Source organism: Erpetoichthys calabaricus, chromosome 1 (assembly GCF_900747795.2).
Source record: "Erpetoichthys calabaricus chromosome 1, fErpCal1.3, whole genome shotgun sequence".
NCBI classification, from domain to species: Eukaryota; Metazoa; Chordata; class Cladistia; order Polypteriformes; family Polypteridae; genus Erpetoichthys; species Erpetoichthys calabaricus.
In genome coordinates, this window is record NC_041394.2 from 332,210,362 (window position 1) to 332,237,186 (window position 26,825).

The window sequence follows — 26,825 nt, forward strand, 5'->3', positions numbered from 1 at the left end:
GCCTAACAGAACTGTCTCTCTCTCGTTCAAATCTGGGGTCCAGTAAGACATTTGTTCAGTTCCCCCATATTTATATATAAATATGGGGAAGACTCCCTAAATTCATCTCCTTTTCTAGTAATTTAGTCCACTAGATAGTGAACCGGATGCTGATAGAAAACCAATTTCTTTTGGAAAATCACTGGTGGGTACCAGAGATTAAGAGCCATGCGAGTTCTTCCATCATATTTGGCAAACGGAGGCTGGAGACTACTGCCTAGACTAGTAGGCACAGTTCATATGACACTTTAACAAAGGAGGTTGGGACAAAATTACAGTTTCCTTAGTACTCCGACCTAAGATTATAGGTGTGAGATTGTTCCATGTCTACAAGATCATTCAACAAGACCAAAATAAATTCAACAGGTGCTGGTATGCTGCCCCCTGAATATAAACAAACCAAGCCATGTACTTTAAAAGTTTTTATTTCTTAGTGTTAACAATGCCTTTTGCTTTTCTGTAGGCAAAGAATAGTACAGCCACACACGAGACAGCCAAGACACCTACAACAGCTCCAAGGACAGAATATTGGAATTGGGAGCCTGCAAGGAGAAAGGCATTAGGAATGAAATGGAATGCAAGTTATACTCTGGTGCTAGATCAAAGAAGTCCTTAACATGACCTGTATTTAGGATGTTGAACCTAGTTACCTGAAGAGGCTTTATCTTGCTGGCCAGACAGGGACTGCGATACAGAAGACAAAGGAGAGACCTGCTCCAGATAAAGAGGGCCAACAGAAATGGTCTCCTGCCATTCAGCTGGTGCTCTCCATTCACCTGCAAAATACAATTGCAGTTTGTGTATCCCAGGCTGGACACTGCAGAAGTCTGCTGGCGAGGTCACTTACTTGCTCTCCTGGGTCTGTGTTTAGGGGCACCAGAGCCCCTCCTGAAGGGAGGGGGGTTGGCACAGCTGGTGTCACAGCAGCTACAGACAGCATTGTTCCCATCCACTGAGCTCCACCTGAAAGCACAGCCACCAATCACAACCCACTACCTCATCTGAACAGGTGCACCATCATCCTCCCAGTCACTTACTGGCTCAGTGCAGAGTTGTATGAACAATCCTTATTCAAAGGATCAACATTAGCCGATGCCAAGGTCACCTTCAGATGGCAGGTAATGAAGATCTGTAGACATGCAAGAGACTACAGTCACACCTGGGATCTTCAATGGGATTCCTCCAAAGGAGATGGGAGGAAAGGACTTACTGAACTAGTAGTCAGACCATAAAACCTGAAGGCATCCAGCTGGAACTGCATTACAGACTGGGCAACTCTGGGGGACACGAACTGGGAATTGGAGCCTGTCAGTTTGCTGTCCAAGAAGCACCTGCAATACACAAGAGGGACCATAGCATTGTGTCTCCAGATAAAGATCTGGACAGACTATGGCTCACACTCACCCATTATTCCCAATGAAGGTGTAGGCTGGGGCCGATGCATTGGACCCAGGAGTGGCCACACAGCTGTCCACAAAGACACGGAGAGGCACATGGTTAGTGCTGTCCACAGATGCTTGAAGGTTAATGAGGTCTCCTAGGAAGAAGGTGTTGGATGGACTTGGCCCACTCCAGTCACCTGCAGACAGGAATGTTAAGGTGTTCAGGTCACAGTGCAAATGGAAAGGAGGATTTTTAAATGTGTACACTTACTGCTCATTATAACAAGCGAGAAGCCTAGAATGTCCTCAGCAGATATTGTGGAGGTGTAGGGAACCCAAGTGGGGTTTAAGGCATTGCTGCTTACGTTGTGTAGCCTGGGGAAAGGACATTAGAAAGGACTCAATAGGGCCAGGCTTTGGGGAGATTAGAAGGTTCTTGCAAAGTTTTAAATGGCTGGCTGAATAGTCAATTCAAATGGCCTTCTGACTTGTACCTATAATCCAGGTCTTACCTGTTGTACTGGCATTCAATCTGCACCACAGCTGGATTTGTTCTTACAATGGGCAGACCATCAATTGGAGAAGGATTGTAGTCAAGGGTGAAGGTGTAGGTTATTACAGCTCCCAGCATCTAAAGAGAAGTCAAAATGAAGCAATACTGTTCCATGATGGTTCCCGTCAGCTGAACCACTTTATATTATCAGACTACTTTATTAACACAACCAAGATGTGGTCTATAGAATACTGCACTGTTCCACAAAAGTATTAATCCAAGTAGAAAAGTTTAGATTAGCATTAAGACCCCAAAAAGCTCAATTGGCTCGGTAAAGAACTGTTTAATGTTGGATTAGTCACAGCTTATAGTTGGCCATTTGGCTGGAGTCCTCTTCTAGTGGAGAAACTGGAGCACACCAGTCAGCTAAAAATTGCTTTTAATGTGGTGACAAGTAGACCTGGCCCACAATGTTTGGCTAATTTTGGGCATTTGGTTGTCTTGAAAATGGGCACAATTGATTAGAACAGGTACTGTGACAATTTGAATTATGGATTAGACTATGCAATAATAAATCCTGAAATCTGTTAAATACCTGTGTGGAATTTAAATGACCTTGTCAAAAGGGAATGATCAAGTTTCATTTAACTTGTGAAAAATGCAAGTTGGCAACATTTTAAACTGAAGAGTTCAGCTGGGGCCAAAGAAAAAGCCTCCAAGCACCACCTGTTCAATCAGGTACTGCCCCTTTTAGGTCTGAACATTCCATTTGGAGTAAGACTACATCACCATTTTGACCAGACCTCAAAGAATGGCGACCCGTCAGGTCCAATAAGTGGCCAACCTATAGATAGTCTAAACTGGATCCTTTAGAGGACAAAAAGCTAAACGCAGGCTAAAATTTTTTTGCACTGTAACACCCCTCTGAAGACTTCCTCAGCAGGACCCTTTATGAATTTTAACGGGTACCCATGCAGGTCTAGACTGAATGGTCAACTAAATTAAACCTCGAATTTAGCCTTTAGGTCTTTGTTTCATATTCAAAGTGGACATGGTGGTTAAGGGTTTGAAATTGAGGCAATGGTTTTAACACCGCCGACATTCAGAGTTGAGGGACTATTCGCCGTGCTGTCCAAGTCAGACTTCAACCGACCTCCGCGCTCCCTAACCAGGCACATGTGGCCACATACAGGTCACGAGTGGGCACTACACCACCGATAAAGGATCTGCACACAGAATGCCGTCTTAACAGCCCAAGTCTCGGGCCAGCCAACGGGCAGGCAGTCTGCTGTGATTTCTCATTTATCGTAATGGACAGTGCAAACAGACGTCGTTAATGCGCGTCTGATCAATTACGACTTCACTTCCAAAACAGTAAGTAACATCATAAACCACAGGCCCGAGCCAAGTACTAAAAGTTTTCAGGAACGGTCACCTTGAGACTGAAGCAACTCACCTCCACGGTGCTCCCACAGCCCTGCAGAGGGGCTTCAATCACAAAGGGCTGAGCACCGGCCGGGCTGGTGACTCCACATCCACCCATGGAAAGATCAGAAGGCTGGACCGGCTTTTGGATGCCCAGCAAGTCCGGACTGATGGTGACGATCACCTCACTGTCGGTGCATTGAGCGGTTACGGTCTGCGAAGCGCCAGCTCTCGGCTCAAAATATTGCAAGACCGCGGGCTGCTGGTGCTTTGCGATAACTTTCTGTCCTTTGAAACGGGGCTGAGCAAAAGCATCGCAGAAGAAAAAGAGCAGCAACACTACGGCTATCTGACCCTTGTCTTTACACCACATTTTGAAATAACAAAAGGAGGAAATTAGCAAAGTGCAGTAAAGATCGACGTGCAGCTCAGTCTTTATATACACGAATGAAGTCGTTCGACTTCTTAATGTTAATAACACGTGCGGAGAAAAAGATCGCCAATCAGTCACCAATTGCGTTTGAAATGAATAAGACACTTCAAGTACTGAGGTTAATTACGGGAAGGAGATAATAAAATTAGAATCACAAATCAAGACAAACGCCAAAGCGTAAGATCATCTCAGACAGTGACTTGACAGTTCTTATGTAGAACACGGGGCAAACAATTGAGTTTTAAATCTCTCGTTATTTAAAACCAGACTTATTTGCTTTGCGTATACGAATAAAGTGAACTAAATTTAAAGTGTTAAGTGTGATATCTTGAAGAAGTTTCACTTAGGAGATTTGTGGGCGTGTGGATACACTGCAGACTAACATGGCAGGCTTGTGTAAATAAATTAATTGACAAATGTAATTAAGTTGAATGTAGTCGAGTGCTTTGTGGTAATAGGGCGCTACTAAAAAGTCTTTATGGAATTTTTATGTAGCTTCTATTTAATATAATTTTCATAATGGATTATGGTATCAGTTGCATCAAATTAATTTCATAACTTTAGGAGTGATGCAGGCAGCTGAAAGGATCTGTTGTGGTAAAATCAAATCATCTCCAATATCAACCTTGCAAAGTGGAGACAGGACAATCATCCTTCATTTTACATTGAGTTAATGTCTTATTGGTTAAACATAAAAGGTCCTAAAGTAATCCGCCATGTAAAAAAATTAATGAAAGGCAACTGAGAGCACCATGTGAAGAGCAGGCACAGGTTTGGGTGGATTGGTTCAAACAATGCAGAGATGAAGAAACATATTGCTTTGAGTCCAACAGTGACTATGCCTGTGAGACTGCTCCATGGTTATTATTATTATTATTATTATTATTATTATTATTATTATTATTATTTTGCCTATTTATGTAATAGTGAACCAATAGTTATGGTGTAAAAGTGACTAAGAAATGCACACTTTAACCTCTCAGGTTCTATTTATATTGGTGCACAATACCTATTCAACATTCACTCGGCACAGATAAGTTCAAATACAAAGCAAGAATATCTCAACATTGGCCAAGGTAACCGACCTCAAGTTCAATATCTTATCAGGGGCTAGAAACCGCTCAACACATGAGACATCCCTGCAATTTAAGCAATTTAAGAATAATATGTCTCTAATGATACGTCTAATGCTGTGATGGCCTGGGAGAACAGAAAAAAAATGAAAACTCCAGGGCTTGTGATGTAAGGAAAAAGAAACAAAATGTATAAGAGTGCAAAGGCCACAAGAATGCCCAGCTGTTTCTGCATATTCTACTTGACATCAATGTGCGTAAGCAGTTCCTGTTGTTTTTTAAGATTCATCCTAGAAGAATATATAAATATATCCTTCATTGAATTTCAGCAGATTTCACTCTCTCTTTCCAATGAAATCTCACTTTGGCACATTGTTCAGCAATAGTGCAATTCCACAGTGGAGATTCCATGTTTATTTGACTTTAATGAGCTTTGATCTGTTGAAGTAACCCCATAACTTTCAAAACCTCATAACCCCATAACACCTCATTTTAATTTTCCATATATATATATATATATATATATATTAAAATTAAATTAAATTAAAGGACTCTGCGGTGGGCTGGCACCCTGCCCAGGGTTTGTTTCCTGCCTTGTGCCCTGTGCTGGCTGGGATTGGCTTCAGCTGACTCCCGTGACCCTGTGTTCGGATATAATGGGTTGGATAATGGATGGATGGATTAATTAAAAGACTAGTGCTGATGTGGAATACAGTGGCCAAGGACTGGGCTGAAAAAAAAATAGATTGGACTCCTGCTATGGATGTGTTATAGGACAGGTGGAAGTGCACGTTATTGGAAGATTATGGTGGTGGGGGTGTGGACATTATGGTGTGTGTTTTAGTAGAATGGGGAACTGGGAAAGATGGCAGAGGATTGGGCGATTTAGAGACAGGTGTAGTATAAAATTTGGGTGGCAGATGAATCTGTTCTTTTCACTTCTATAGGGCAAATTATGGGAAGAATAAAGGAGCTGTGGCTATGACAGACTGGAGGTTTGGAGCACAGTAGAAACGGGAAAGCTGGCATCAGATTGGACAACATGGTGGAAAGGGTAGAATACATTTTAGCCTGGATTTGTCCTATGGGTCTAGTACTGAACAGACCAAGATGCGCATTGACACTATGATGAGGACCATGAGAGCTCTGGATAGATAGATAGATAGATAGATAGATAGATAGATAGATAGATAGATAGATAGATAGATAGATAGATAGATAGATATGTACAACATATATGAGTTATGTCTATATAGTGATACGCGAGTTACCAGCTTGCACCTGAGAGAAGATGCTGAGCCCAAAGTATTCAAGAAAACCAACTTTATTCCAAGGAACAGTCAACATATATTTTTTAAATGGGAGCCACCAATTCAATACACAGAGACACAAACAAACAAGAAGTGACAGGGTCAGGTCAGTGGCCAGGTTAGAATGCTCCCCGCATCAACCATCAGGCAATAGATGCAATACACAGCGAGGCTACAAAGTTGTAGTTGCCTCTGTGACGCCATGAACCTGAGGTTGCCTCAGCAACAGACAACCAATCTCTGTCTGCGTCAGCTTCTTATCAGGGGTCCAAACCTTAAAGCTCCGCCCTTTAAATATCAGAGGGACTCTCATATGTTTTTATGGACACAGTGGATGTTCACCCGGTCCATGTTTGTGTAAGGGGTTTGCCTGAGCAAGTCATGGCGAAGTACATGGAAGTCACTTCCAATGTCCAAGAGAGCCGGGATTTCGTGTACAGCCAACTTAATAGAGACCTTAAAATTTTCTTTCTTCAACATCTTGCAGGAAACTTGAGAACCGTGTATGTGGGCCAGACCAAGATCCATGGACTATGGTGGCGAGAGGCAGCACTCCCAAGCCAGATATCCTGGTTGATCACAACAAAAGCAACAGTGCTCAATCCCAGCTGCGGAGATCTTACGACATGATACGAGTCCATGTGCCCCAAGCAGTGGCATCAGCAACTCTAGGAGGCTGGGCTTGAATGGGAGGGGCCGAGGCAGAGAGTGGCAGCAGATGTTGCTCTGAAGAGAGACGAGGACGAATTGGTGCTGGAGGCTGAGACCCATAGCTTCGGTGATTGACCATCTGGTGGGGATGTAATGGCTGAGTAGAAGTCAGTGCCACATTAGGACAGCTCCTCTGCTTCCAGGTGCCTTCGGTCCAGTCTACTTGGGTCCAGTCTTCCACGTGGCTCACGTCTAGCAGCAAGTGAACATCATTCCAGAGCATCTCATCACAAAAGTCCTCATTTATGCCTGATAAGACTGTGTCTATAGCAAGCTTTCCCACAATGCACCTGTTGGGCATCCCTAATGAAAACAGGGGCCAAAATAGATGCCCAGCGTCCCTTGTGCCAGCACATCAGTCTTGCTGTGCGTTCAAAACAGAATAGGAAACACTCTGGGGTGTCTGAAGGGGCCATCTTCACCAGACATCTCTGGGAATGGCAAGGGGCAGGAGCGCCTGCAAAAGCCTCATCTCTTCAACTGAAGAAGAACATTGTATGACTGTTGATGATCCATTGGTGCAAAACCCCACTTCTGGTACCATTTGAGTCACTTTCTTATACCTGAGAGAAGACGCTGAATCCAAAGGCTTCAAGAAAACCAACTTTATTCCAATCAAAACAGGATTTTTATTCAAACAGGAACTACCACTTCAACACATACAGACACAGCAAACAAGCAGCGAGAGGACCAGGTCAGTGGTCAGGTTAGTATGCTTCCCCTACATCAATCATTGGGTGACAGATGTGTTACGCCATGAGACTGCAAACTTGAAGTTGCCTCATCAACGGACAAGCAATCCTTGACAGATGCGTCAACTGTGTTTCACCATGCAGCACAGTTGGGGAGTGTATTAAAGGATGTCAAAAATCTTACCAGATATATATATATATATATATATATATATATATGTACACACACACACACATATATAGTCACACTTGTGAGAGCTCTGACTCTTTGGGGGGCTCAGGTAAGCCCACTGATACCACTCCAAAGCAGGAGGGGGCACTGCCACTAAGCTCTTGTGTTCCCCTGCTTTTCCAACCTTCATGTGTGACTGCTTTGGCATACATTTTAAATTTCTCAAAGACTATAAAGCATTAAGTATTCAGTGGATACAGAAAGTGTTCAGACCCCCCACCCTTTCTTTACACTTTCTTTTAAATAGATACATTTTCTGTTTTTGACAATCATCTGCACTCAATAAATCATAATGACAAAGTGAAAACATGTTTTCAGATAGAACTGCAAATTTATAAAAAAAATCAAAAACTGAAATCTCTCATTTACATAAATGTTCAGACCATTTGCTGTGGCACTCCAAATTGTGGTATTGGGCCTGTTTGCTTTAACTGTCCTTGAGATGTTTCTAGAAGTTGATTGGAGTCCACCTAGGGCAAATTGAATTGATGCCTATTTAAGGTATAATAATTCAATTTACATGTCAGGACAAATATCAAATTGTGGTAAGGTACCGTATATACTCACGTTTAAATTCTCCCACGGTTAAGTCACCACATGATTTTACTGTATAATTTCTGGAATATATAAAGTCGCTCGTATAAGTCAAATATGGTAAACTCACGCTATTGGTCCAAGAGATTCTCAGGTGTGCGTTAGCATATCGTAGAGTAACCACGGAGCACATGGCCTTTGTTTTCAATGTGGGTGTACCAATGCGCTGTATCAGCGTGCGTATCTAACCTCTCTCTCTCACACTATTGTGCCTACATGACCACACAGTAATATCTGAACTATTCTGAAGCGACGTTTGCACTGATTTGTGTTTTTTGTATCTCACACCCTCATACACCTTTATTGTAAGAGCATCCCTTATCTATGATAGAGCATTCAATCAGAAGCGATAAAAGAAATTGGTAATTGCGCCGATGCAACAAAATTCGATGCATCTGAGAAACTGATGGGAGATTAGAGGAGGCAAGAAAATGTATAAAAAAATTTACGTGTCGCATTTTTGAATGGGCTGACACAAACTCCACAAAGAGCCATAGCAAGGGTTGGGGCAGCGACCCATATAATTGGTTTCCTGGCTGCAAATTGATGTTTAAATGATAGCACTGCTGTTCACAGAACTGAGGGAATAGGGAAAAGGTGGAGGCTTTTAAAGGGGAAGACAGGAATTGAGGTCAAAGGGGCCAGGCTCATGAGGGTCTTCAACCATAGGCTCAAGCCCAGACGTGATATCACAGAGGCCGGACCCGGCAAGGTCTTCTTCCATAGGCTCGGACTCAGAAATGACGTCAAGAGGGCCAGGTGGAATCTTCTGTGTATGGTCTGCAGGAAAGGGAGAAAAAGAGTCAGTGCACTCTGCCACATCCTGGTCCAATTCGGAATCGCCATTACTCAAGCCCTTTAGCTGCCTCCCATGCACACGTGTGTGACAGGGTATATAAATCGGGGTCTGATTTTATGATTGATTTTTTGGGTTTCAAGACCCAAATTATATGTGAGTATATACGGTACATATATCAGAGAAAGGGGATAAAGCCACTGATGAAACTTTAAGTGTTCCTTTTTTTGCAGAGACTTCCAAAACTGTGAAACAGAAGAAGTTTGGAACCTCCAGGACTCTTCTCTGAGTTGACTGTCCAGCCAAATTGTCATGGTCAGAGCCGAATTTTTGGGTCCTATTGCTTTTTCTCTATTAGGTTTCTAGGGAAGAGGTCATTGAGGGTTGTGACATTGAGTTAATTAGCACGACAAAATAAAAGGTGTGCATTTGCACCAAACTTAATCTAATCTGCAGATGAACAATTGAACAAAACTCTCTACCTTCTATTTGATCTTTGTGCCGTGTCTGGTTTTGACTTCTTGCCTCTCGTCTGAGTTTTGATCACTATGTTTATGTGTTATTTGGTTTGTTTTGCATTTTTGCATGCATCTCCTGATTTGTCCCCAAAATAAATTATCTGAATTTTGCTGAGCTAAGACACACTCTGAGTGACCAGGCAAGAAACGTCTTGGTCAGTGAGATGACCATCAACACAACATTCACTCTAACATTCACTCTGAGATGGCAGATCCTGTTGGAAAGACAAGCATCTCATCAGCACTCCACCAATCAGGTGTTTATGGTCGAGTGGTTAACTCTCGCTTGGAGTTTGTGAAATGGCTTTTAGAACATTGAGTTCATAAGGAAAAAGATTCTCAGGTCTGATGAAACAAAAGTTGAACTCTTTTGGCAGAACTCCAAGCACTATGTCTGTCAAACACCTGGCACTGGTCATCTCAGTCTAATAGCATGTCAATGGTGAAGTGGCACCAACATGCTGTAGACATACTTCTCAGTGGCAGGGACAAGAAACCTGGTCAGAATTAAGGGAAGGATGAATGCAGACAAATACAGAGAGATCCTTAAAGAAAAGCTGTTCCAGAGTGCACATGACCTAAAGCTGGAGCGATGGTTCACCTTCAAACATGACAATGACCTGGGACCTCATGTATAATGCCGTGCGTAGAACTCACACTATAATATGGCGTAAGCACAAAAGTGGGAATGTGCGTAAGCACAGAAAAATCCAGATGCAGGAATCTGTATGTACGCAAACTTCCATGTTCTTCCGCTTTATAAATTCCGATCAGCGTGAAAAGTAACGCACGTGCACACGCCTTCTGTCCCACCCCAACTCCTCCCAGAGTTACGCCTCTTTGAATATGCAAATCAATATAAATAGCCCTTAAGCTCAGCCTTCTGTGAAAAGACAATGGGAAAAGCATGGGGCAAAATATTAGAATTTCAGCGAATACCAAATGGAGGCAAAGGAAAAACGTACTATTTGTTTGTTTAAACAGTGGTATAATCAACAAAATGAAGTTGATCGAGTGACAGAGTGTCGAAGAAACTCGAAAGCTCAAGTTCACAAAGTCGTACAGTGCCCGAAATAAAAAAGAAATCACATATCAAAGTCACCGTGAAAAGGCGAGTCGTAGCCCACCGTCTGAGTGTCATATGAAAGCTTATTAGGGTACAGACAAAAAAAAATAGGCACACAGTGGGGAAAAAAGCACGAAATGTCAACTTTAATCTCGAAATTTCCACTTTAATCACATAGTTTATTTTGCCATTAAAGTAGAACATCATAAACTTCTTCTTAAAATCGTTTAATTTACTAGTTTCTCAAATCCCATTGTAACTAAATTAGCACATTAAATGCTTTGTTCTGTATTTGATCTTCTATGTGCTCTGTGTGTGAATCACTACCTGCTTCTTAAACGGGTTTTCTTTTTCTCCGACAGGACACAGAATCCAGAATCCATTACATTCGTGATATTACAGCTGTCTGAATAATTAAAATGCTGAGATGTATACGTGATATCTTTTTCATGATGATAGGAGTTAAAGCATGTTATTAAACATGGGAACACGGTGGCGCAGTGCTTGTTCATGTCTCACGCAACAGACTTGCTGCGCCATGCGCGACCTTCGATGAAATAATTTATTACAGAAGTACTGTCTCTTTCAAACGTACTAACCTCCAATTCCTGTCCTTACTTTTCTTTCTCCAAATACCCAATCGCCACACAATCAGCTCTGTAATAGACGTGAAGCTTAGAACGCCGATTCTTCAAAACTTTTAAGGAACATTGAAATATCTTCATAGTACAGGTTTAATTATTTTATCCATCTAGCCTTCCAGTGTTGCGTCAGCACCAGCAAGAATACAACGCAATGCAGGAATAATCCATGAACTAGTTAGCGCTGCGGCACCGTGTCCTCACATGTTTAATTATTAACAATACAGATTATTTAAATGAAGTTAAAGTTTTATCTGTATAATATAATCAACATATTTTGCTGCATTTCATCTTAAAAATTATATCGTCATATGTAAATACGCGCTTTATAAAGTGGTACAGGTTGTGCAATATTATAACTATCTCAAGTTTACAGTGAGGGGATTGTACTTATAAGTCCAAACAGTTCTACAAGGAGCACTTGATGGACTGATTGAGTGCGTTTATAGTTCTTAGGATGAAACTTTTTCTAAACCACGAAGTCCATACAGGAAAGTCTCTGAAGCGTTTTGCCGTGGCTCAGGCAGTGTCTGCTTCATGCTGTATACCAATAATTCTCTTTCCGATCAGCTGCTGCTGTGATTCCCCACTCAGATACAGTGATATAAATACTCCGAGTGGTGCAGTGAGAGTAATATGTAAAAAGATGATCTGCTGAAAGAAGAAGATGCATTGAGAGTAACAATGCTAAAGCAGTTATGGTATTTGGAATACTATGACTATTCCCTGGACCATTATATTGCTGCAGGTTAATTACAATCCGATGCATTACACTAATAAAAAAAACAATATGCAGTTAGTTTCAGTGTTCTGTATTTATAAAGCCGCGTCAGGAATGTGGATCTAAGAAAGATTGACCACACAGGAACAGTAGCACTGCTTTGACACTGGGTGCCGCCAGTCTGCAAAACCGAGCGGAGAAATTGCGTACGCCAGGGCATGAGGTGCCATGGAAAAGTGCGTGGCTTTACGCCAAGTTTAGGTTTTATACATCACGATTTGAGCGTGGAAACGTTCGTACGCACCATTTATACATGAGGCCCCTGGAGAATACACCCCAGACAACAATAGAGTGAATTTGGGTCAAGTCTGAATGTCCTTGAGTGGCCCAACCAAAGCCTAGACTTCAGCCTCATAGAACATCTGTGGAGAGACATGAAGATGCTATCCATCAAATCTAATGATGCTTGAGAGCATCTGCCAGAAACAATGGGATAAATTGCAGAAAACTTGGGGTACAAAGCTTGTGGAGATTCACCCAAGGAGGCTCAAATCTGTAATTCTTGCTGAGGTTTCTACACAAATACTGAATTGTGGGTGTGAAAAATTATATTTTTAGTTTTTGATTTTTTTGCAAACATGTTTTCACTTTGAGTTACTGAGTGTAGACTGAAGTGTGCAGAAACTGAAGATGTCTACTTTCTATATTGGCTATAAATAAATCTGAAACAATGGGACTCTCAAAAGCAGTAAGAGTGTTGGCAGAGGCCCTGAAACGGCTGGGAGTTCCTACTGCACTTGGACTGAAGAGACCACATTCTGTTCAAACCTCCCTTCACACTAATATAGAGTAGCCCTTTGCAGTTCCATGACTTACTATGCAGACCTGACTACTGCTACCTGAGAACAATGTACACTTTTTAGTTTAAGTGCGATATACAGTATGTAATACAATTGTTTTCCATTTGAAAGAATCAAGTAAAACAGCAAACTCTGCATTTGGAAACTGGATAAACTCATTTACCAGGCTTCAATCTGAGCTCATTTATTTTCATGAAAGAACCAAGTATACATCTGCTATTAAAGCTTATTTCTTGTGGAGCAATTTGGCATTGTTCAGTTTAAGTTGATTAGTATGTGCAATAAACATGTACAGTATTACAAGTAAACTTACAAACTGAATAAACCCATGTGCCAGGCTTCAGTCTGAGCTCCGTTATTTTCATGAAAATTATGCATTTGCTATATCATGAACATGTAGACCTTTTTCTCAAATGCCATTTCAGGTTTTACAGAAATGCTGCATCTAAATCTTCAACAGAGAAGACTGCAAGCAGTCAATGTCACTGAGCAAGACATCCACAGGCCAGAGACATCTAGATCTTGATTTTTCTCACTGACCATGGTGGTAAATGAATCACCATAACTACCATGGTGTATCAATTATGGACCAAAAGGCTAAGCTTATGAACCCAAAGTCAACTACAGCCTTAATAATCCACCTCCAACATTAGTTCTGGTCCTTCCGCTTCATTAAAAGTCTGCTTGAACTTTTGCTCTTTAGTACCAACCCTACTATACAGGGTGGCCCTTAAAAGGCTGAAGAGACCCTTCCACTGTCAAAGATTATCCTCTGCTGGACTGCAAGATAGCCAAATCCAACCTCTGCAGGAAACTTCAAGATCACAGAAAGAATTGCTTTTCTTCCAGCAGACTAAGTAGCACATAAGCATCAGATGGGAAATGTGATTGAAACTGCAGCACAACCAGTAAACACGAGGTATGACCAAACACCCAAACTTGTCATCCTTCAAAGTGTCAGAGACCACTTGGTGGTCTATAAAAGGAGGTGATGCATTTTCCTGTCTAATCAAAGGACAGGAATAAAGCGCACCATTTTTCCTTCTTACCCCTATAATCCTTATGACTAGGAGCCTGCATTGTCTGCTGCACCAGTTGGGTTAATGAAATTAAACCAATAAACTGGCAGAAACCATCAAGGTTAATTTATGTCCAACAGATCTTTAGTTCTGATACCCCAGCTGGATCATGAAACCGATCCTTACATCAATATCTACTTCTGATTATACAAAATGTTAAATTTTAGGATCTACACAAAACTTGAAAGGTGTAGGGGAGATTGCAGTTTTAGCAACAAGAACCTATTCCATCCAACAGTTTTCTCACCATGCAAGATCTTTAACAGGGTCACACACTCATAAATGCTATTAAAACTCAGTCCAAACTGACTCACTTCATCTTTCAAGCAAAGCCAACATGTAGATCAATGGGCCACAACCTTCATCCTGCACACCTGGGATTGTAATCCAGATTTAAAATTGGTCTCCTAGCCAAACTAAAAATTGCTAGGTGGGGAGTGTAGACATTTATTCAGTTCCACCATATAATTTTAGGGAGGTCCAGACCTTAATATTCTACTCCACCCCCCCAAAGTCCTAGAAGCTTACATCACACATTATTGAATGTTGACAAAATTGCTGCTGTGGTTGTCCAAAGATAAAAGCAAAACCAAGTACATTAGATCAATGGCAGGCAGCTAGACAGACCCCGACCATATTCTGGGGCCACAGGTCTAGAGCATGCCATTTTAATTAAATGTGGTGCCCACCATCTGTTCAGACATCAGATCAGCTTTTAAGAGCCATGTGAGATCTTCCATCATATTTGACACATGGAGATGCTGGAGCCTTGTTTAGACTAGTAGGCACATTTGTGGAGATAACACTTTCTAGCAAAGGTAGGATGTGATTGAATGTCTTGGTACGATGCAAACTGTAGATTTACCTAGGATTATAGGTGCAAGATTGTTTCATAAGGTAGCTGTCTAGAAGATCAATGAGACCAGAATATGCTATTAAAATTGGTGCTTGTAAAAAAAAAAAAAATAGACAATGCAAGCTTTAAGATTTTATTGCTTAGTATTACCAATGCCCTTTGTTTTTCTGTAGGCAAAGAAAAGTACAGCCACACACAAGACAGCCAAGACACCTACAACAGCTCCAAGGATGGAATCTTGGAATTGGGAACCTGCAAGAAGGCATTAGGAATTGTCAATTGAATCTTCCAGAGCATGAATTGAATAGAACTTCTCCCAAATGCAAGCCATGTTAAGGACTGCTGATGCAAGTTACCTGCAGAGACTTCTTGCTGGCCAGACAGGGACTGTGATACAGAAGACAAAGGAGAGACCTGCTCCAGATAAAGAGGGCCAACAGAAATGGTCTCCTGCCATTCAGCTGGTGCACTCCATTCACCTGCAAATTACAATTGCAGCTTGTATATCCCAGGCTGGACACTGCAGAAGTCTGCTGGCGAGGTCACTTACTTGCTCTCCTGGGTCTGTGTTTAAGGGCACCAGAGCCCCTCCTGAAGGGAGGGGGGTTGGCACAGCTGGTGTCACAGCAGCTGCAGACAGCATTGTTCCCATCCACTGAGCTCCACCTGAAAGCACAGCCACCAATCACTACCTGCTACCTCATCTGAACAGGTGCACCCTAATCCTCCCAGTCACTTACTGGCTCAGTGCAGAGTTGTATGAACAATCCTTATTCAAAGGATCAACATTAGCAGATGCCAAGGTCACCTTCAGATGGCAGGTAATGAAGATCTGTAGACATGCAAGAGACTACAGTCACACCTGGGAGCTTCAATTGGATTCCTCCAAAGGAGATGGGAGGAAAGGACTTACTGAACTAGTAGTCAGGCCATAAAACCTGAAGGCATCCAGCTGGAACTGCATTACAGACTGGGCAACTCTGGGGGACACAAACTGGGAATTGGAGCCTGTCAGTTTGCTGTCCAAGAAACACCTGTAATACACAAGAGCGACCATAGCATTGCGTTTCCAGACCAAGATTTAAATCACACTATGGCTCACACTCACCCATTATTCCCAATGAAGGTGTAGGCCGGGGCTAATGCATTGGACCCAGGAGTGGCCACACAGCTGTCCACAAAGACACGAAGAGGCACATGGTTAGTGCTGTCCACAGATGCTTGAAGGTTAATGAGGTCTCCTAGGAAGAAAGTATTGGATGGACTCGGCCCACTCCAGTCACCTGCAGACAGGAATGTTACAAGGTGTTCAGATCACATTAGTGCAAAGGGAAAGGAGGATTTTTAAATGTGTACACCTACTGCTCATTATAACAAGCGAGAAGCCCAGAATGTCCTCAGCAGATATCGTGGAGGTGTAGGGAACCCAAGTGGGGTTTAAGGCATTGCTGCTTACATTGTGTAGCCTGGGGAAAGAACATTAGAAAAAAGGGGATCAATTGGGCCAGGACAAATGCAGATACAGCCATGCAAAGCCTGGCCCAATGTGTTAAGTGGACTTGGTGCCATGTTAGTTTGGATATTTTCATGTTTGTGCAGCTTGTGCTTTAGTTATATGGCATCTCACCTGTTGTACTGGCATTCAATTTGCACCACAGCTGGATTTGTTCTTACAATGGGAAGACCATCAATTGGAGAAGGATTGTAGTCCAGGGTGAAGGTGTAGGTTATTACAGCTCCCAGCATCTTAAAAAAAAAAAAAAAAAGTTCAGCTTTTGGGCCATCTTACTCCGTTGTCATTCAAGCTTTGGATTCTATAGAATCCTCAGTGGAATTTGTTGCTCCAGATTAAACCATCAGTTACAGATCTTGTATCTGATGTGTGCTCTCACTGCCAACTCTTCCAGAGCCTGAGAGGTCCCGAGGATCTCACTTCAGTAGCACAAAGCCACCTCTAGCTGTACATTCCAGTTTTACCGGTTATTAGTTTCACCTCTAGCTAGCTAAATTCCAGCATCATAAACTCATATTTGGGCATTCATTATGTGCCATCTCATTTACTTTTCACAATATTTAAGCCCCAGCATTACATTAGTAATCTGGAAGGTTTTCCAGCAGATTGCTTTTAGGCTCTGAGATATAGCAACTATCGGATGTTTTTATAATTTACTATTAGATTGCGTGTATATCTCAATAAAATACAGGTCCTATTTGCAAAGCTTTAAATTCATTCAGGATGCTGCTGCACAAGCCCTCAACTCTTAATTCATTCTCCAATGTCCCTGCAATGATGCATTAAAGCTACACTGGGGTTCAGTAACCACAACAACCATTCCAAACTCATCACGATGCCCACTTTAGGACGCCATCCAGTGTTAATTATCAAACTAACTTTTTTAGGGCAATTTCAACAGACCTTCAGTCTCCCCAAACAGGCACTTGAACCTGTAAGCTTAGTATTATGTGCTCAAACCGGATTCATCCCCTATCCCTCTGGTAGGGCCGACTCATGTGGCCTGTATCTCGAGTCGGCAGATTTTCGTTTCCATCAAACTTAAATCAACGCGTACGGACAAGCTGCTGTGAAGCTCCGTTTTTCTCATTTTAGCAATACCGAGAAACAAGGAGAATCTAAATATTAGTGAAAGGAAAGTCCGAGAGCCCTGAAGCAACTCACCTCCACGGTGCTCCCACAGCCCTGCAGAGGGGCTTCAATCACAAAGGGCTGAGCACCGGCCAGGCTGGTGACTCCACATCCACCCATGGAAAGATCAGAAGGCTGGACCGGCTTTTGGATGCCCAGCAAGTCCGGACTGATGGTGACGATCACCTCACTGTCGGTGCACTGAGCGGTTACGGTCTGCGGAGCGCCAGCTCTCGGCTCAAAATATTGCACGACCGCAGGCTGCTGGTGCTTTGCGATAATCTTACGTCCTTTGAAACGGGGCTGAGCAAAAGCATCGCAGAGGAAAAAGAGCAGCAACACTACGGCTATCTGACCCTTATCTTTACACCACATTTTTGAAACAACAAAAGAAGAAAATCAGCAAAGTGCAGTAAAGTTCGGGGTGCAGCTCAGTCTTTATATACACGAATGAAGGCGTTCGCCTGCTTAATGTTAATAACACGTGAGGAGAAAAAGATCGCCAATCAGTCACCAATTGCGTTTGAAATGAACAAGACGCTTCAGGTACTGACGTTAATTACGGGAAGGAGATAATAAAATTAGAATCACAAATTAAAGCACATGCCAAAACGTAAGATAATCTCAGGCAGTAAACCGCAGTTCTTACGTGGATCACGCGGCAGCCAGTTGGGTTTTAAATCTCTCGGTAATTAAAACCAAACTTATTTGCTTTGCGTAAGTGAAGAATAAAGTGAACTCAATTTTAAATGTTAAGTGTGAAGTCTTGAAGAAGTTTCACTTACGAGATTTGTGGGCGTGTGGATATGGTACACTAACATAATGGAAAACTTGTGTTAATAGAATAATTTAAAAATGTTATTAAGTTGAATGTAGTCAAGTGTTTTTGTGGAATTGGGGGGCAACTGCAAAGCCTTTATTGCACATTTATTTAGCTTCTATTTTATCTAATTCTGATTATGGATTATGGTTTTGCAACAAATTCATTTTTAAAACGTTTGGAGTTATGTAGGCAGCTCTTGGATCTGTTGTGGGAAAATCCAATCATCTCTAATATCAGCCTTGCAAAGCAGAGACATGGACAATCATCCTTCATTTTACATTGAGTTCATGTCTTATTGGTTAAACATAAAAGGTCCTAAAGTAATCTGCTCTGTAAAAAAAGTTAGTGGAAGATAACTGGGAGGACCACAAGGAAAGCAGGCACAGGTTTGGGTGGATTGGTTCAAAAAATGACGAGACAATTATAAATATTGTTTTTGAGTTTAACAGCTGTGCCTGTGACTGTGCCATGGTTGCATCATAATCCAGAAGATGATATCAGATTACATCAAAAAATTGTGTTTTTTTTCTGTTTATGCAATAGTGAATCAATAGTTTTGTGGTGTAAAAATGTCCAGGAAAGGCACTTTAACCTCTCAGGTTCTATTTGTATTGGTGCACAGTACCAAATCAACATTCACTCAGCACAGATAAGTGCAAATAGAAAGCAAGAACATCTTATCATTAGAGACACATTATTCTTAAATTGTTTTAAAGTGACATCTCATGAGTCAAGGATAATAAGATATTGAACTTGAGCTTGGTTACCTTGGCCAATGCTAAGTCTAATGTTTTAGCCAGATGGCCAGGGATGACAAAACATAAAAACTCTAGAAGTTGTGATGTAAAGCAAAAACACAAAATCTGCAGGGGTTCAAAGGCCAAAAAAAAAAAAAACCTAGCAGCCACTGCAGATTCTACTTAGCATAAATGTACGTAAATAGTTCCTATTGTTTTATAAGCTTCATCCTAGAAGAAAATCTAAACATATCATTCAGTGAATTTCAGCAGATTTTACTCTCTCTGTCCAATGAAATCTCACTTCAGCGCATTGTTCAGCAGTTGTGCAATCCTGCAGCGGAGCGTCCATGTTCATTTGACTTTAATGAGCTTAATGGCCGAGTGCTGAGCTGCGCATGTCTGAACTACTCATAAGCCAACTTACATGTGTTGTATTGTGTCAGCTGTAATCTGTTGCGGTGACTGCATATTTTTCAAATTGCCTTTACTTTTTAATTTTTCATATATATATGTATATACATGTAGTGGATTGATCTCCAGACAAATATGCAAATTGTTGCAGTCCTACACCAGCGGAAAACCCATTAAATAATGATTTTCTTCATGAAAAATAAACACACTGTGCCGTTAACTCCTTCATTAAATTCACTGGTATCAGGGAGCTCTGTCTTCTTTTCCTTTTCTGAACGAAAGGCATCATCCTTGTCAGTTTGGCCGTTTATACATAATCCCTTGCCTGGGAGGAGTATGGTTTAGATAACTCACTGTGGGAGCAGGGCTGGGCCTCCAGTCCAAGGGACTTCTCACAATAAAATGATAATAAAAAGAGTGGGATGAGCTTCTTAGTGAAAAACCAGGACCAAAAGGATAGATGATTCGAAGAGGTGATCAGGGGACACTTGGCAGTCTTGAACACAAAGTACAAAGAGCAAACCCTCAACATCTTCAACGTTTATGCACCCTGTATGAAAAATGACATGTCTGATCTCCTTCAAAGGCTGAATATGTTGTGTTGTGAGAGGGAGATTTTAACTGCAAGATCGACAAAGAGAAGATGATGGATAAAACATCAAGGATAATGTTGGATATGTTAGAAGATCATCAATTAAGAGACAACAGGAGTAGAAGAGCGAAAGAAATAAATAAATACACATGGAAAGGAAGATCGTCTTGAATCGATTAAGTCTTCACTTAAAATGAAGAATTTCAAAGTGACCCTTGTGTTTTTCTCAGATCATCATCTTCTGCAAGTAGAAGTAGAATCAGGAGAGAAAAAACAATGGGGGGCAGGTTTCTGGAAATTTAACACAACCCTGTTAGAGAAAGAAGAAATAAGAAAAGAATATGAAGAAAAGTACCGAAAATAGAAGACATTGAAGGAGGCATGCAAATTGGTGGCAGAATGAAGGGAGATCATGACATTCAGGTCACGCAAATTCTTCCAGATCAAAGGCAGAGAAGAAAGCAAGAGTGAAAGACAGGAAATGGAAGCGTCACAAAAAGAGCTGGAAAGCTTCTATGGGGAGGGGAATAAGGATGATACAGAAATGCAGATAAGGGAAACCATAGAAAAAAATAGATAATATATATAAAAAGAAGGAAGAAAAACTAAAATTCCACAGCAAGATACAAGAACAGGAAGAAGATAAAAAATGTACTTGATACTTCTTTAAAGGGGTAAATAAAAGGAAGAAGAAGGGTCATGCTAAGCAACTGAAGGACCTGGAAGGAATCTCCAGAGAAAAGAAGAAGAAAAAATGAATATAGTGGAGGTTTTCTACAAAAAAACTATACCAAGAGCAGAAGACAGACTTAGATTACCAGTAAGAGGCCTTTAAAGGTACATGTAATGCGTTAAGTGAACAGGAGCAGAGGAGATTGGAAGAGAAGATCTTGTTTATGGAGATCCAAAAGGCAAAAAAGCAAGGCAAGAGGGGAAAAACACTGGAAACAGATCGACTGTCCCTCGAATTTCATGAAACCTTTTGGGAAATAATAAAGGACGACATAGTGGAGCTCTTTCAGGAAATTATGGAAGGGATGTGAGGCACCTGAAATGTGGAAGAAAGGGATTGTAGTTTTCATTTCAAAGAAAGGGGTTTCAGCTGAAAACTCAGATTGGTGACCAATAACTCTCCGTTGTCAGGATTATAAGACATGGGGGAAAGTGGCAGCAAACAGACTGAAGGGGGTTTTTGAAGAACAAAAGAAGACAAAGCAGCTTGAACTGGACTGACCTGACTTAAGAATTCAGCAGTAGGCAAGTGTATAACTACAAAACATGCAAAGACTCTTAGATTTTATTTTTATACGTCGTGAGTTTTCTTCCACTAGTGTGCTTTAGTAATAGGCCTGCTGTTTGTTAAGGTCATGCAGGTTAAGAAGTTGAACTGAACGAGAGCTCGAGAAAGAGAAAGACATTCACTTGACAGTGTTGTTCACTGTTGGCTATTATTGGTGTCTATAGTTTTGGTGCTATCATGACAGTTATTTTTTTGTTTGTTTTTGCTTTGTTTTGTGCATTATTGTAAGGCCATACTTTTAGTTTTCTTCTTATATTAACCAAGAAGGATACATTTTTATTTTTAACGGCTGGGTCTTTGAATTTGTGTGTGTGCATCTTCCAATGTTGTGTGCATTACTAAGCAGGGATTTATTAGAAGATCCCCATTGTTCAGCTGCTGATGATCAAGTTCTATTTCTAGGTGAAATTTCATATGACCACCCATCAACACATTTCTGGCTATGCTATTACTAATAATAATAATTCTTTACATTTATATACAGTAGCGCTTTTCTCACCCCTCAAGCTCAGTCAACACTACAGTTTTTCTCCTGAGCTATGAAGAGCTGCTTCAGTTTGTCCACTCAGAAACAACAACCCCGTTCAAATTTTTTGTCACCAGTCACCACTGCTTTCAACACAAAAAAACTTTCTTCCTGCTATTTGATCTTCGTGTCTTGCCTGGTTTTCACTTCTTGTCCGATTTTCAACTTAGATTTTTGCCTCTCGTCTGGGTTTCGGTCATTTCATTTATATTTATTTGTTTTGTTTTGCCTTTTGCACGCATCACCTGGTTTGTCCCCAAAATATGCTATCTGCATACTGCTGTGCCAAGACACAAACTGAGTAACCAGGCAAGAAAGGTCCTGGACAGTGAGATGACCATCAACACAACATTCACTCTAACAGACCTTCAGAAGTCCTTTACTGAGATGGCAGATCCTGTTGGAAAGACAAGCATCTCAGCAGCACTCCATCAATCAGGTGTTTATGGTTGAGTGGTTAACTCCCGCTTTGGAATTTGAATGGCTTTTAGAACATTCTGAGTTCATAAGGGAAAAGATTCTCAGGTCTGATGATACAAAAGTTAACCTCTTTTGGCAGAACTCCAAGCACTATGTCTGTCAAACACCTGGCACTGGTCATCTCAGTCTAATAGCATGTCAATGGTGAAGTGTGACAGTGGCAGCATCATGCTGTAGGTGTGCTTCTCAGCGTCAAGGACAAGAAACCTGGTCAGAGTTAAGGGAAGGATGAATGCAGAGATCCATAAAGAAAAGCTGCTCCAGAGTGCACATGACCTCAAGCTGGAACAATGGTTCACCTTCAAACATGACAAAAGAACATACAGCCCAGGCAACACTGGAGTGAATTTGGGACAAGTCTGAATGTCCTTGAGTGGCCCAACCAAAGCCCAGACTTAGAACATCTTTGGAGTAACCTGAAGATGGCAGTTTACAGATGCTTTCCATCTAATCTACTGAAGCTTAAGAGGATCTGCCAGGAACAATGGGATACATTGCCCAAACCTAGAGGTGCAAAGCTTGTAGAGATTCACTCAAGGGGACTCAAATCAGTAATTGTTGCCAAAGAAGCTTCTGCAAAGTACAGAATTATGGGTATGAAAAATTATATATATGAAATATTTTCAGTTTTAGATTTTTTTAATACATTTTTAAACTTTTCTGGAAGTTTCTGCATCGACTATAAATAAATCTGAAACAATGGGACTCTCTAAAGCAGCAAGAGGAGTGTTGGCAGAGGCCCTGAGCCACTGGGAGTTCCTACTGCACTTGGACTGAAGAGACCGCATTCTGTTCAAACCTCCCTTCACACTAATATGGAGTAGCCCTTTGTAATTTCATGACTTACTATGCAGACATGATTACTACTACCTGAGAACAATGTACACTCTTTTCAGCTTAAGTGAATTAGTATGTACACTAAACATTTATAGTATTACATATTCTGTTCGAAAGAATCCAGTAAACCTAAATCGTTGTATTTGGAAATGGGATAAATCCATTTGCTAGGCTTCAAGCTGAGCTCATTTATTTTCATAAAAGAACCAAGTATGCATCTGCTATTACAGTTTTTATCTCCTGTTGAACAAAGTGGTCTTGACTGTAAGAATTTTCACTTAATATGCTGACCCCTTTTTCTCAAATGCCAGTTCAGGTTTTACAGAAGTGCTAAAATTGGCCTTCCATTGAAATCTTCAACAGAAGTCAATGGCATTGATCAGGGCCTATCCACAGTCTAGAGACATCAGGATCTTGATTCATTTACCACCATGGTCACTGAGACCATAACTCTACCTGTGTACAAATTATGAACCTCCTAGAGGCTAGACTTACACACCCAAGAAAGCAGCTGCTTCCTTTTTAGCCCATCTCCAGCAATAGTTCTTTGCCTTCTGCTTCATTGAAAGTCTGCTTTAACTTTTGCTCTTTATTAGCAACCCTATGCTCCAGGGTGTTCCCTCTAATGAATGGCTGGAGAGACCATTCCTCTGTCAAGGGTAACCCCGTGCTGGACTGTACAGTGATGGATAAGGGTGCCAAAGTTGGTCCAGACTCAGTAGGGAGCACAAACAAAGATTACAGAAAAGCAATTTTTTCTCCCTGCGGACTTTTGCATATGAGAGCCATTAGATGGAAACCTTGGAGTGTAACTTCAGCACAACCAGCAGACACATGGTATGACCAAACACCCAGAAAACAAAAGAACCCCAAAGATCAAACATAAGGCACCTTCATCATCCTTCTGCGTGGCTGAGACCGCTCGGTGGTCTCCACAAGAATGAAGATGCTTTTTCCAAAGGACATGAATAAGTACACTGATTATTGATTTGGTTCCATAATAGTTTGTAACATCAGTTGATTGTTTGCAGCTTTTCCCCCAACAATCTAAATGCTAGTAAAATGTTTTTTAAGTTTCTTCTGACTTTAATTGGTGGGTACACAACCACGGAGAGGGGTAGGTGCCAGTCATGGAGACAAGCAAAAGCTGCCAAAAACCAGATAGATTAGCTTTTGTTTAAGTTTGTAACACGCCCAAAAAAGGCATTTAAAAGCTCATCTGGAATGAGTTTTCTTGAGAAATTCTTTAAGTGATAAATTCAAAATGTGTACCTCTTTTATAATATAGCAGAAGGGGAGACAAAAGCCAAAGCCAGCTTTTAGTGTTTGATAGGTACTCCTTGTTGTAAGGAACCTGCATTGTGTGTGTTGCACCAGTTGTGTTTTTAAATGAAATTAACCCAATAAACTGACAGAGAACATCAAGGCGGAGTTCTGTCCACCTTGGCCAGTAGATCTTTAGTTCTTACATCCCAGCTGGATCATGAAACAGATCCTTACATCCTCAATAGCAACTACATCCTTTGCGAGAAAATTTTTACAAAATGTTAAAATTTGACAAAGAATCTAAACAGAGTTTCTTGTTTACTTCCTTTAAAAGAAGTAGAATTGCAGTTTCTAGCACCCACCATAAACACCTTCCTGAAGTGAGCAGGATACTCCATCTAAAAGAACTTTCACCTTACAAGACTTTGATAACAGTGTCACTAAGTTATGAAAGCCATTAAAGTTCAGTCCACAAAACGGCTCCCTTTGGCTTTAGAGCAAAACCAACAGTTTGGGTCTATGGGTCCCAAACTTTATCTTGGACACCCAGGACTTTGGTCCAGTCAGCTTATTTTAAGTTGGGCTCCTAGCCTAAATCAGGAAAGCTGTTTTCCCCAGTTTGTTGTTTTTGGGGGTATAAAAGTACACATTATCAAACGAATTAGTAAATTGTATCCTCAAAATGATTGTGGTGTAGCGGGTCCACAGCTCAGATCAAAAAGGCCAGTTTTTAAATAATCACCGCACTCCCGGCTTAAAGAGGGGGTGTGGTAATGTGGCCAGAGCGGTTCCTGGGCGCATCCATGATTGAAGCTGGGAGCTTCTAATCGCCACACCTGAACCACATCCCCGTAATAAATAGGAGAAGTGTGAGGTGGAAGGAAAAATGAGAGAGAACAGTAAAAGACTGGAGCGAGAGCGAGACAAACAAAAGGAAGGTCAGCGCAGTTGGGGGTCCCAGATAGAGCGAGTGATCGGCACTAAATGGACAGATCGTGCCCACTGACTATATGGGAGAGTGGGTACAATCAAGGAGGAGTCTGTCCTTAGGATCTGAGGGATGACCATGTATGCGAGAAGAAAGACGGTAGGACAACCGACACAGAGCGGTCTAGCAGATGGGGGTCGGTACAGAGAGGACCCCGGCGGCTGAAGTCTCATTGGCTGAGCAAAGCTTGAATGAGCTGAAGAGGCTGCGAAGGAGCTGTGTCTGGCTGGTGTAGCCCCAATGTCTGCTGCCGTTTTAGCTTTGTTTTAACCGTTTGGGATTGTATCTTTTTATGGATTATTTATTTACTGAACATTTGACTGCACTTTCTTTTTGGACACACACTGTTTTGATTTTGTTGTTTTTAATAAAAGCACCTTTTGCACCATCCCCTTGCTTCGTTGTTTCTTCACTGTCCAGCTCATCGGTGACATAACTGGCCATGTTGGGTTCAAGAGCTCCCAAACTGGAGATGAGAGCCTGGAGCAGAACCCGCATCGTCACAGTGATTTTGAGGAAATGGTGTCCATTTTGATCCTGTTTTTCAATGGATTCTAGAAATTTACAATATGTATTACTTAGGGAATCTGATACAGATAGATTAGGAGGGAGAGGAGGGGAAGAATAACCAGCTGTCAGGCTTTTCTGAATGCAGAGGGTAAGCAAAGCTAATTAAAGGTTATTAAATAGCACAGGTGATGTGCGGTTTTAATTTTATTGATAAAAACGAGGATGAGAAATGCTCGTTAACAACATTCTTTCTGTGACGAAAACGGACCAAAAACCAAATACAAATGCATTATTAATGACAAAAATTAAGACGAATGCTTTTAAAATCATTTTTGACGAACTAAAACAAAACGAAAATGTTACAAACATGCAACTGGACGGTGAGCGAGGTGAAGTTCTTTGCGCATCTCTGTCACACGTGACGTGGTCCGCTAACAAATAGCGAGCAGGGACGCAGTGGTGCGATTTTAAAAACTTGTAAGCACGCTTCCAATTGGATAGCACTAGTTTGGGCGCCATCAGGAAATCAACACGTCAGGCAGAGTCCTGCTCCAGTCCGCTTCGCTCAGCTATGTCGGCCAACACAATTCTCGAACGATAAAAGTGATCCGGACTAACTTTAATTATAAACTCAGTGTAAGACGTGTGGAATGAAGGTCACAGGAAAAAAAAACACCACAAACCTCAAGAGACATCTAGAGACGTGCCATCTTGAGAGTCATGCCTAGGTATGTAACGTTATCTAGGTGGCAACTTTCCCGACGCCGATGCCGTTACCTCTGACTCT

At 41.5% G+C, this 26,825-nt stretch overlaps 1 protein-coding gene across 1 annotated transcript in view; it reads right to left on the minus strand.

The window, feature by feature from the left end:
• Nucleotides 1-448: 448 nt before the first annotated feature.
• The window catches only part of LOC114666580 (zona pellucida sperm-binding protein 3-like), a 515,374-nt gene continuing 488,997 nt past the window's right edge, over nucleotides 449-26,825 (minus strand). The window contains exon 11 of the mRNA XM_051926578.1: nucleotides 449-542. Within this exon, the coding sequence (XP_051782538.1) occupies nucleotides 463-542 (80 nt within the window). The 3' untranslated portion in view covers nucleotides 449-462. The remainder of the gene's footprint in view (nucleotides 543-26,825) is intronic.